Genomic DNA, 12,124 nt, shown 5'->3' with positions numbered 1-12,124 from the left:
TCAGGAGGGGCTGGCGGGGCAAATCTTCTTCCCATCCCCTGTCATGCTCTCGAGGACTGACAACTAAACATGGAAACCACCACTCACTGGGAATAGGCCAGGACCAGAACCTTCCAGATCACCTACCTTGCCTTGGGTATAATTAATATATGCTTTCAATGAATATAATGGGTATATGCAATTTTTAGTCTGGATGGTTATATACCCACCCATCCACAGGAACCATCTCTGGGGCAGTGGGAATATGAAAGGACTTTACTTTGTATCATTTGAATTTTTAATGCTGATCATGTATTATCAGGGAACAAAGGATATCTTAATAATAGAAAAAAATTTAAAAGTTCATTCTTGGTTCTTAAATGAAACTGAAAGCATTTAAATGGAGCCTAATCATCCATTGTGACACACAGCCCAAGAAAAACCAATGTGACCAAGACCTGGAACTTTGGTGGAACTCTCTAGAAAGAGGCATCTTTCTTTCCCTGGAGTTGTTAAACTGCTCTCTGACTCAAAGTAGAACCCCTCATCTTCACCTCAGTGCTCAAAGCCCTCAGCCATCTGAGCATTGAGTACTTCTCTGGCCTCACTTCCTTGCTCGCTCAGCTGCAGCCACAATGGCCGCCCTGCTGTCCACCTGCCTCAGGGCTTTGGCACCTGCTGCTCCCTGTATTTGGAAGCTCTTCTCCTCCTGCTCACTCCCCAGCTCCCTTCTCCTCCACTGTCGTTTAAGAATGGGGTTCCCAAATCTTTCCATTTTTCAAGAGGAGTCCCCAGTTCAGATTTTGACATGGAATTTCCTAATTCTTAAAAGTCGGCTTGTAATTCACATCTTTCAAAAGCACAGTCAACGGCGGGTAGAGGCCAACAGAACCCGGATGTACATGACAGTCTGTGAACTCAGAGCGCCAAGAAACTGAAGTTGACTAAGGAGACGATGGAAGGTGAAAAGGCTGGTGTGTTTTAACAGTGAAGGTCAGATGAAAAGTGCACACGCAGACAGCAATTCCTTTTGCTCCACGTCAGGCTGTGCTGGCGAACAGTGTGAAGGGGGCTGAGTATATTTAGCCACATGCTTGTTTTTCCCCCTTCCCTGTTCAGATTGCATCTCTTAAGGCTTCTGCCTTTGCCCCAAAGTGGCATGGCCATTTTACTCTTTCACTTAGCAGGAAAATAACTCCAAGGGGAAATTGACTGTGAAGCCTTACGGAGTGCCCCCTCAAGACGGGGAGAAAAAAGGGAAGGAAGAAATACAATCAAGCACTCACGGCGGAGAAAATTAAGTGCAGGCGAGCAGGGCGACGCTGATTCGGAGCACGCGCGCCCAGGAATGCTAATGGAGCTTAATAGCTTGTGAGGGACAGGCTGCCTGGCGTTGCAGGGAGCTTGGGGGCTTGCAAAGGAAGGAATATATGTCCATTTAACCGAGGTACCAAATGGCCAAAGGAGAAGAGGGAAGTACCATGCCTCTTGCTTGAAGGACATGCAGGCATTCTGAGACATGGGGCAGGGCTAGGGCTACAATAGACTGAACCTGGCTGCGATCCAGCCTCCCCAACTAAGAGAGGCCGATGGCTGTTTGCACAGACTGATCCTGAGCGGGGGGCTGTTTGGTTGATTCAAAAGCAAGTATGTGGGTGGGTGTGTGTGTGTTGTGTGAGAGGTGGGTGTTAAAGGTAATAAAGTCCACAATTTTGCCCACTGTAAAATCACATTTCTGTGGACTGTTGAAGGTGATAAGGTCACTGGGTCATTCCATACAAAAGGACTCTTTTTTGCCAGGAAGACAAACATTTGCAATTAACTTTCAGAATGTTTGTAGCCAGAATGTGAAACAAAAGTGATCCCTTGCTCTGTAATTGTCCATCCTTACAAGCTAAGACGGAAACACCAATGTGCAATGGTGATCAGACGAGTGTTTCCTGGATGGCATCCGCATCTCCTTTGTGAATCATTTTCATTTCAGAAAAGCAGGTTTAGGGTACAGAAGTGGCACACAGAACGAAGATTTTGTCCTTCCGATGAGGCTCTTGGAATCTATAGCCTGGGCCCATGGCTGAACAGTCTCATTCTGGCAAACAGGGCAGGACTAGCTTAGCAACTTGACTTTGCCTCCTTCCTAAAATTTAGCTTGTACATAACCATAGAGATGATCTACACACTCATTCTAATTATAAAAGCAATGCCCTTGAAATAAAATCCAATGCTCCATCCTTACCCTCACTAGGCTCACTGCGCATGCCGTGGTCTGCCCCGCTGCCCCTTCAACCGCATCTCCTTCTGACTGCCCCTTGCTTACAACACGCCTGCATTGAGCGCCTTGAACAAGCCCAGCCTCACGTCATCTGTGCTTGCTGTTCCCTCTGCCTGGAATGCTTTTCCCATTGATCGCTCCCAAGCTGGCTCCTTCTTATCCATCAAATTTCAGCTGAAATGTCACACCTGGGAGAAGTGTTCCTTCTCTCTCCCCTGTCTAATGCTCCCACTTTCCCACACTGTCCCATCCCCATGCTAGCCCATCTCCCCCTTGTTTTTCCCCCTAGAACATATCAATACCTGAAATGATCACATTATTTATTTCTTGGTTTTATTCTATATTGTCTGCCTCCTCCTCTAGAACATAAATGGCTTAAGAATTGGTCCCCTGTCAGTTTTGTTCATTTCTGTGCATCTAGTGCCAAAGACAGAGCCTGATGCTCAAAAGTAGGTGACCAACAAATGCTTGTTGAGTGGAAGCCTGGGATACACTGTTGCAGTTTCAAGGATTTTAGAAGTGAAATGATATTCCAAATATTTAACAACAGTTGCATGCATACAGGGGAGGCCAGGCTGAGGATCAGCTCAGCTCACTTACCTTCACTTCCTTGGCCCTCACACTCTTACCCAGCTTTTAGAAACCAGGCAAATGTCACTCCCTCCAGGAAGCCTTCCTAGATGCTCTACACCCTGTCCTACCTCTTGGCTCCCTCTTGCAGTAGAGGGATTATGTGCTGTTGCCTCTTTTGGCCTCTGGACACTGGGTACCTAGTGGAGTGTCTAGCAAATGATTTGGATACTCGTTAGTGTGAAGGAGGAGTGAAGGAAGGCAGGCGATCGAGACGGAAGGAATGAGAAACTGTTAGAATGAGCCCCCAAAAGCCACTGTAGCACCGAGCAGGGGCCAGTCCTACCTGTGGACGGTCCCTAGAAGCATCCTTTTCCCTGACAGTCACATCCCCACATGGCTCAAAATCTTCCGCACTGTCCAAAGGGGGTTCGATGTGGAGCCGCGGGCCAGCTTCTGTTCTGATCTGCACAGATTTCTACACACAAAAAGTCAGACAATTTCAGAGACAGCGGAATGAACACCTTGATTCCTCCAAGAGGTGGGCGCTGTTGGGGCTCACTGCCAGGTGGCATGCCTACAGGTGACAGCAGTTGGGTCAGGATGCACCTGACCCGCGTCATCCCGTGCAGGCCGGCCTGGATGCGTCACACCACCCCCACTCAAGTCTTTACTGAGTCCTCCTGCCCGAAGTCTGCAGCAGAATTTTTTTAGTAGTTTTTTTGTCTTGAAATAACTTATCAGTAGAATTTTAATAGGTGTTAAACTACTAATCAAGTAAGTTTAGGAAAGCCCTGGTTTTTTGGCCAGGACTTCTTGGGGCCTTTAATATGCACCCCGACCCACTCCTCCACACACACACTGTGGATATCTTAAAATAGAATACAGGATGGAACATATCCCAGACTTTTGGGGCCATGGAAGCTGTGTAGTGGGGCCTCTTCCTCCTAGCATTCGTCAGATCATTCTTCGGGAAACCCACTCCTTGGCCTGGTGTGGCAGCCCGCAGGCTGTCCCCCAGTGACCGTTTCCCCTTCCTCTCTGGCACTGAATTTCCAGATGTGCACTTGGCACTCCCAGTGTCCCCTGCGGCTGGGCGGGAGCAGGTGAACACATTCCCGCTCATGAGGTGTGTATGTCAGAGAGGGGTGTGTGCATCTTTGAGGCTGTGCCTGGAGGGGAAGGGGATGCCCTTCCCTGCTCCTTGCCCTGCTCCCCTTCCCGTCAACTGGAATGAGGAGGTGGCCGTAAGCTGCTGGGGACTGTAGGGAGAAGGCACCATCTGGAGGAAGCTGGAGGGACAAAAGAGGTTGTGTCCAGGTTCCTCCGAGACTGTTCGGAGCAAGGTGCATCCCCACTGCTAAACTGCTGTTGGAGACATCACCTGCTGTGTTGTTTAAGCCACTCTTGTTGGGGTCTCCTTGCTTTAGCAGCCAGACCTGTACCCTAGACAGTAAAACAGGGCAGGCAAAGTTCTCTACAATCCAGCCCCAACCTATCTTTCCTCCACTGAGCCCTGTGCACACACACACACATCTGACACTCCGGGCCAAGCACAACTGCTTCCCATACTCCCAGGATCTGCAGCTTTGTCAGCCCAGCATCCATTCCCCGGCCTTCAGGAAATGCCTTCCTCACTTCCCTCCCCCACTGTCAATCCACGTGTGGTCCAAGGGAGGGCAGGAGCATGACTCCGGTCTGGCCAATCAGTCTATTCCATCCCTCACAACACACCCTGGCCAGCGGTTCAGGGGCAGGAACAGACCTAAGGCAGCCAATGAAAGTGGCCCAAGACATCTTGCTAGAGCCGTGGGAGGAGGTGCTCTCTTCCTGCAGGGGTGCTGAACTAAAGTCAGGCCTGCCAGGAGCTGCTGGGGACCATCCTGCCCCTCCCACAGAGATAAAGACAACAGAGAGACTGAAGTAGAGTCCTAGTGGATTTGTTTAGGACCCCTGGATCCAGCCATGCCTGAAACAAGACACCACAGAAACTCTCTTTTGCTTAAGCCAATGCAAAGAGGATTTATGTTATTTGCGACAAAGTCTGGACTCTCGCCTGCGCCCTAAGCTCTCCCACTCTGTGCGTTTGCTCAGGCTATTCTCCCAATCCTAACACCACCCTCCCAAAACTTCTCCATGTATCCAAGTCCTACTGAAACTTTGGAGACACTCTCTGCCCACCCAACAGCCATCCACCGCCCTCTCCATCCTGACTTAATGGAACCCAAATTCTATCGAGGTGGCAATGAGCCCCCTGTAAGATGGTCATGTCACTGGATGCCTTTGCAGCTGGGATGGCATGTGAGGTAGATGGGAGTGGCTGGAGGAGCTGCCGAGGACGCCACTGTCATCTTGTGAATCAAGACTCAGTGACAAGGATTTTTGCCCTTCATCTTTCTACCTTTCTTCCTGACGAAATGTACATGATGTTTGGGAGCAGAGTAGCCGTCTTCTGAGAATAAGAAAGCAAGCCACACACTAAAAGCCTAGCGGAAAAACAGGAGGAGCCTGGGCCCCGGGGGGCATCAATCACCCATCCCACCAACCCGGCTGCCTGGCTGCCTCCAAATGCCTTCTTCACATGAGAGGAAAAACAACGAGTCTGTAAGCCCCAGTGGTCCAGGGTCCGTTACGTGAAGCTGAGCTGCATCCTCGTGGATAACCCTCTCCCAGGCACCTGTCGCTCTTCGTGGCTGTTTTAGAGTTGCTCACGTGTGATTTAGGGCCCAGGTTCTAAACTCACCCAGATGGGTTCACTTCCTGGAACCCTGATGATTCTTCCCTGTGCAGCCCTGGGCAAGTCATGTACCCTCACCGAGGACCAGTTTCCACATCTGTTAGAGCGGCACTAACACCACCTTCCTCACAGAACTGCCACGGGGATGAGTCACAGGGATGGGCTCAGCCCTCGACGAGGGGCTGTGACACACAGCGCACTGGGGCTGCACGATTCACCTTATGTGGCATCAACTCACCCTGGGAACAGACCTCCCCTCAAGTGTATGTTCCGTCCACCATGGACCCAGGAACCAGATGCCGGTATATCTGTGAGTCAGCTAAAGAAACGGCCCCTGGTTCAATGCTCTGACTCCAGCATCAGCTGCGCTCGCTGGACCTGGGACCAGGGCAGGGTGAGCCAGGCACCCAGGGAGCAGCATCTAAGGAGGTGCCCCCTAGCAGTGAGGCCGTGCAGGTGCACGAATCCGAGAGCCAGGGCCTTTTTAAATCTGAGAGACAGAAGAGGTCCATCAAGCCACGTGTACTGGACCTATTTCCCAGCCAAGAGACAGTCAAGGGAGATTTAGAGCATGCATTTCCCTTGATGCTCCAGAGTTAGAACCTTCCACTCCTGGGTTAAGACTCAGCTTCCTCACAAGCTTAGAGAACTGAACTATTATGTTGATAATGAAGATTGCGAGCCTTATTGCCCTGCAGGACTCTCCTCCATTAGAAGGGAACTCCTTTCTCATCCGTGTCCACACTGCCCGGGCTCCCACTCCCCGCCGTCGGTGTTTTCACACTGGGCACCACTTAATGCAGACCGGGTGCCACTCCAAGAGCTTCAGGGGCCTTTGCTCGTTTAGTCCTCACGGCAACACCAGGGGGAAACTGATTCATGAGAGTGTATGCCGCGTGCCCAACGTCACACAGCTAGGAAGTCACAGAGTCTAGATTTGAACACCAGCAGTGGCTCTGGGGGCCTTACCCAAAACCAGGGAGGGGCCAATGTTTCTTGTAAAGAGTAAATATTTTAAAGCTTTGCCAGTCCTCTGGTCTTTGCACAATATTCAACTGTCCCATCGTAGCTCAAAACAGCCATGGATAATGCCTAAATAAATGGGGTGTGGCTGTGCCCCCAAAATACTTTCCTTACAGAAACAGACTGTGGCCAAATTCGGTCCAAGGGCTGTAGTTTGCTGAATGACCCTGGATCTGAACTTCCACACTATATGGCCCCCACCAGGCACGTGAAGAAGAAATATATCCATTCTGGGCCACAGTGGCCTTTGGGGAGAATAGAGACGGATTCAAGAATTTCCTGAGAATATTTAACACCAAAAGGGCAGGGGCTCGGCTACAAAATCATTCCAGGAAAAGACCTTGGAGAGTGTAAGAGGCAGAAAAAGGCAGGCAGGGAGCCCCCCATCAGAGAATGGGGAGGGGGCAGAGGTGCAGAAGGAAGGTGCCCTGGGACACTTTTCCTTCCGCAGGAGATCCTATCGCATGGCGATGGCCCCCTAGACTCCAAGTGCGCCTTGCTGTTTCTGGAACTGTACACTCCATCCCGTCTTCTTTTTGACCATCAGCCTCATTGCCTTGGGCTCTGGCACCAAGTGTGGTGTTGCTGCTCCCCAGGCTTCATCAACTTGCTTTCAGAGCATCTGTTGGTGCCAGCAGTGGGGTCCGTGGAGAGCAAGCATCCCATGGAATCTATGAAACTGGAGCTTTGAGACCAGGAGACTCCTGGGGGCTTTCCTGCCTCGGGCCAGGATGAAGCTGTGAAGGCTTTGAAATTCACGGCTGGGATGGATTTTCCACAATGTGTGTCTCCCTCCTCCATGGAACCACTCAATAACGCTCAAATGCAAACAGCACAAGAGAGGAGGGAGGGAAAGGAGGGAGAACGGAGGGAGGACCACCAGGCAGGCCTGGGGAGCAGCCTGGCCCCTCCATGGGTTTCTGCTCCTTTCTCTGGAGAGGGAGGGCTGGGACTAGGACCTCGCTACTCCACGTGCCATCCAAGGACCAGCAATGATGGCTTCTCCTGGGCATTTGTGAGAAATGCAAAATTTCAAGCCCCACCTCAGACCTAGGGATCAGAATCTGCATTTTAGCAAGAACCCAGGTGGTTTCTATGCATGTTAAAGTCGGAGCAGTGTGAGATCAGGAGGACCATGAGGTTTTGCAGTGGGCGAAATTGTTTCTGCCTGTCCGGCATGCATTCCCCTGTCTTCTGCTGAAAGTACCCTGGTTTTCTTTTTGGAAATCCTCCCCATCCCCACCCTCAGTCCAAGTGTTCATGTGGAACTGAGTCTAGGGATAGATGGAGCAAATGACCCAGGCCTGGCCTGTCTGAGCATTAGATCCCACTGGTCTACAGTGTCTGGGTGATTGGTTTGGGGAAGCCAAAGAAATGAAGCAGCAGGTGACAGGGTTGGGAGCTGCTGGTGGCCATCTTGTTTCACTTAGAGCAACATGCGGAAAAGCAGAGTTGGGTGATGGAGAATGAGCCTGGTACATTGTCTGAGCACCTGGATCCAGCCATGCCTGAAGTGGGTATTTCCCCACTGGCAAGTAAGAGAGGCAAGATTAATGCAGCTCTGCTAGACTGTTTTGAATTATAAACATGAGAAAGAGCTCAGCATTCAAGAAGAGTCCACATATGTCCCTCTGTTCTGCAGCTTTTCCATCCTCAATTTCCCTAGAAGTATCTCCCTCCCAAAAGCTTAGCATGACTGCTTGCCTCCCCAAGATGTCAGGAGACAAGTCTGCAATAGGCATTAAGGGACTTAATCAGCAAGTCCTTAGTGAATGCTAACTGCACACAGGGTTCTAGAAACATGTCAAGATACAAAAAAAAAAAAAAAAGAAAGAAAGAAAAAAGAAAAAAAATTAAACCAATGCCCTGGCCTCAAGGAGCCCACATAGCATACATAACGGAAAGATGCGTTTAGGAAGCAACTTGTGACAAAATTAATGTGGTCCAGAAAGAGTTTCTAAATGCTGAGTGGGTGCTGGAGAGGGAAATAAATAGTCGCTCCATCTGTCCTGCGCTCCCGCTCCAGCCCCAGGAGGTGCCTCTGCTACCACTGGGAGGAGATGGAGAGCAGCCCTGCCCACATGAGGACGCCCCCCTGCCTCTGAGGAGCACAAGGTGGCAGGTTCCAACCCAGCCCCCAGGCACGCCCATCCGCTCCCTACAAGGATGATGCCGAGCTCCTGGCTGGCTTCCCGCCTGGCACACTGCTTTACCCAGAGTGGGTGTTTCCAAGCGGCTGCTTCTCCTGCCTACTTGCTGGCGCCCAGACCTGGTAGTCCCTTGCGAATGGGATATAAAAGCCTTGACGCCTAAATACCCAGTTTTTCTACTCAGCCACACTCAGCCCAGTGTCATACCCAGAGTTTTTTGTGTGTGTATCGGCCACCACCTTAGCAAAGTATTCTAAGAGGTGTGCATTAATGCTTATTGTCAATTAGAAAAAAGTAGCAAGGCTGGGGGCTGCCCTGGATGGTTGTACAGGTTGTGCAGTATGTAAATGGCTCCCCCTAGAGGTAGGAGAGCTCTGACGTTCCGGACAGAGGTAGCTTTGGGTTGGGGTGGGGAATAAATCTACCTTATTTGATATGTTCTTCCCGGATCTGTCTGATCTCTTACAAATAACAGCGCTCGACACTCTGACAGTCTGTGTCGCGCAAGGTCACTATAAAAGCTGATGCTTTATGGGTTGTTTCATTTATTGTCCTCACTGCAGGGGTTTTCAAAACTCAGGAAGAAAAGATAACAAAGGGAAAGGCCCCACACACTTCACATTTTCCCTTGTGAGATTTCCTGGAGGTGTTTGAGCTCCCTGGCCCCCAACAGGAAACCGGATACAGCAGCAGAGCAAGAGCGAAGCCTTTGCTTTAATAATTGCCATGAACTTGCTTTCCAAGCCTTTATGGAAAGCCCACCCCACAGTAAATTGCTGGAAGGCCAATCCCTTCACTACCAATTTAATGCTAAGAGCCGATGACGTTCATCAAATCTGACAGCATTTTGGTAAACGACGGCTCTGTTGATTAGGCCGCTGTCCACCCAAGTATTACAAGGCTGAGGGAGCCATAAATCTTAATCCATGGATAGCAGCAGAGAGATCTAAGGCCGAGAAGTGGTGGGGGAAGAAAGGACAGCGCCAACAAAAGCCATCTATCACCACCAGCCCAATCCATGGTGCGGGCGGCCGCACAGATGCCCAGCACAGCGTCACTATTTGCCTCCCTGGTGTCCGCAGAACTGGGGAGTTTGGGAAGGGTTTTACAGGTGGAGCGGTCAGCCTCTCGACCAGCATTCAGATGACTCTCTGACCTTCTAGCTCAGGGAGTCTCTGACCTTCTAGCCCAGGGATGCTCGGGCCAGTGCACCTGCAGCGGCAGTCCCTTCCATCAGGGCTGCTCTACCCAAAAGTGCTTCCTAGTTGTTGGGCATGACCCTCTAAGGGGGGAAATCTGTTCTACTGGAAGAGGCGAAGGTATGGAGCTTGGTCAGTGGAAAGGTTATGCGTGACTCAAGAGAGTTTAGGGGGATGCTCAGAGAAACTGGCAAGAGGACAAGTGGGAGGGTGTTGGGGGATGACAGGGAGGAAGAGATGCTGACTGAGAGCAAGCTGTGACTGCGGGGCTCACTGTGCATAGTGACCACTGTGCCCCCTGCTGACCTGGCCATGGCCAGTGTGAATACACTGAATGACTGTGTGCCTCCACTGGTCCCTCCTGCTGGGCATAGCCGTACAAGATATACCCTAGGACTGGGATGGGGCTGTTGTCCCTCTCCTGATGGGGTGGCTTTTAAGAACTGGCCATTGGGGATTCTGCGGCCTTGACTACTCTACCTGCCCTTGGGTGCCTCCAAGGATGGTGGTACCTGTCCAAAACGATGGGGATAGAGAGGCTACCTTCCTCTTGATCCTACACACCCCAGAATCTCCGTCCCCATGTACTTGAACGAAGACCAGCTGAGAGATTCAAATGGTCTCTCTCGAAAAGTTGCAACAAACGGATACTGAAGGAGTGAAAAACTGTGATGTGGAGAAAGCTGAGGTGAGAGGGGGAAGCAGGGGGAGGGGGCAGGTGTGAGGGTAGGGGCTGGGGAAGGTTGGTAGAGAGAAAAAGGCCTATCAGATTCACCACCACCCCTACTTGTCCTTCTGCACAACTGCTGGGGCTCCAAACCAGGAGCCCAAACACGTAACTTCCCTGTTGAAACCCCGCCAGGGGATTTCTCACATCTAAAATGAACTCCAAACTGCTTCCTGGGGTCTTCTAGGCCCTATGCCATCCAGTCCCTCTGACCTATGACCCCCCCCCACCCCCATCCCCATCCTCTCCACCACCATGAGTGCCAGGAGAGCAGGGCCTGGCCTGCCTCACTCACTGCTCTGACCCCAGTACCTACAAGTGTCCAATAAGTGGTCCCAGAGTGAACAAAGGACTGAATGAGTGCTGGAACACACTAGAATGAAGAGCTGTCCCCTTATGGCAGCCCCCAACCCCCCACCTGGCATCTGATGACAATGGTCACTACCATTTATTGCCGGCTTTCTCGGTGCCGGCCACTGCTTGCAACACTCTACAAACATTGGGGCCCACTCCTTCAATGCTCATTAACTACCCTAAGAGGCAGGTACCATTACCAACCTCACTTACAGATGAGAAAACAGGCACCAAGGGGTTAAACAACGTACCCAGGACCACACAGCTGGTGCACAGTGGTGGAGCCGAGGCTTTGAGCCTAGGCTGCTGGGTTCCTGAGCCTGTGCCCTTAACCATCCAGACTTGCCTGTCACCTGCTACCAGGTGCTCCCACCTGAAGACGCAGACAGCCCCTGCTGATGGACCACCAGTGACACATGTCTACACACATTCCTTCCCAGCAGCCCTGGGAGGTTTTCTGAATGATGAGCCCAAAGCTCAGAGAGGTCCCATGGCCAGCTCCAGGGCACACAGCTAGTAAATTGTTTGTCTGACTCCAAAGCCCATTCCCTTCAACTCTCCGGAGGGAAGGGATTGCAGGGACTACGGCAAACAGGAGGGCTGAGCACTGTCTAAAGGGGGGCGGCTACTCGGCTCCCACTGGTGGCTGCCTTGTGGGCAGGCGGCCCAGCCTGGGGGCCAGATCTTTCCATTCTTCCATGGAAATAGGAATCTAGCTTTAAAAAAAAAAATATATATATATATATATATAATCTTTTAAATTTAAATATTAGCAAGTGACTAAGTCTTTTTTAATACTGTGCAAGTCCAAAAAACATTATCTGGGGGGGGCATGTTCAGCCCAGAGGCTTCAAGCTGTAAATCTCTGCAGTCCAGCAGGCTGGTCCTCCGGATGTCGGGAACAGCTGTCGCAGCTTCCTCCCGGGATAAGCAGTTCCCGTGTCATCACAGTGGGAGCTTCCAAGGCAGGAACTGAACCTTATTTGATTTGGGGTTTTTAACCCCAGAGCCTCGCAGAGTGCCTGGCCCAGGGTAATACACGTGTTTTAAATTAGTGGATGTTTTCTTTGGTGACATGGCTCCCAGTCCACTCACCACTTCTGAAGGTTTGGA

General features: G+C 51.0%; 1 protein-coding gene across 6 annotated transcripts in view; it reads right to left on the bottom strand.

Annotated features, from left to right (window-relative positions):
* KATNIP (katanin interacting protein) overlaps nucleotides 1-12,124 on the bottom strand; it is a 171,920-nt gene that overhangs the window by 104,215 nt on the left and 55,581 nt on the right. For 5 of the 6 annotated variants that reach the window (XM_072942824.1, XM_072942823.1, XM_072942822.1 and 2 more), the window contains one exon: nucleotides 3,168-3,299. The exons of the other annotated variant lie outside the window; for it this stretch is intronic. In XM_072942824.1, the coding sequence (XP_072798925.1) occupies nucleotides 3,168-3,299 (132 nt within the window). The remainder of the gene's footprint in view (nucleotides 1-3,167; nucleotides 3,300-12,124) is intronic. 6 annotated transcript variants of the gene reach the window in all.

This window comes from Vicugna pacos, chromosome 18, assembly GCF_048564905.1.
Source record: "Vicugna pacos chromosome 18, VicPac4, whole genome shotgun sequence".
Lineage (NCBI taxonomy): Eukaryota > Metazoa > Chordata > Mammalia > Artiodactyla > Camelidae > Vicugna > Vicugna pacos.
The sequence above is the reverse complement of the archived record's forward strand: the minus strand, read 5'-3'. Positions and strand labels throughout refer to the sequence as shown.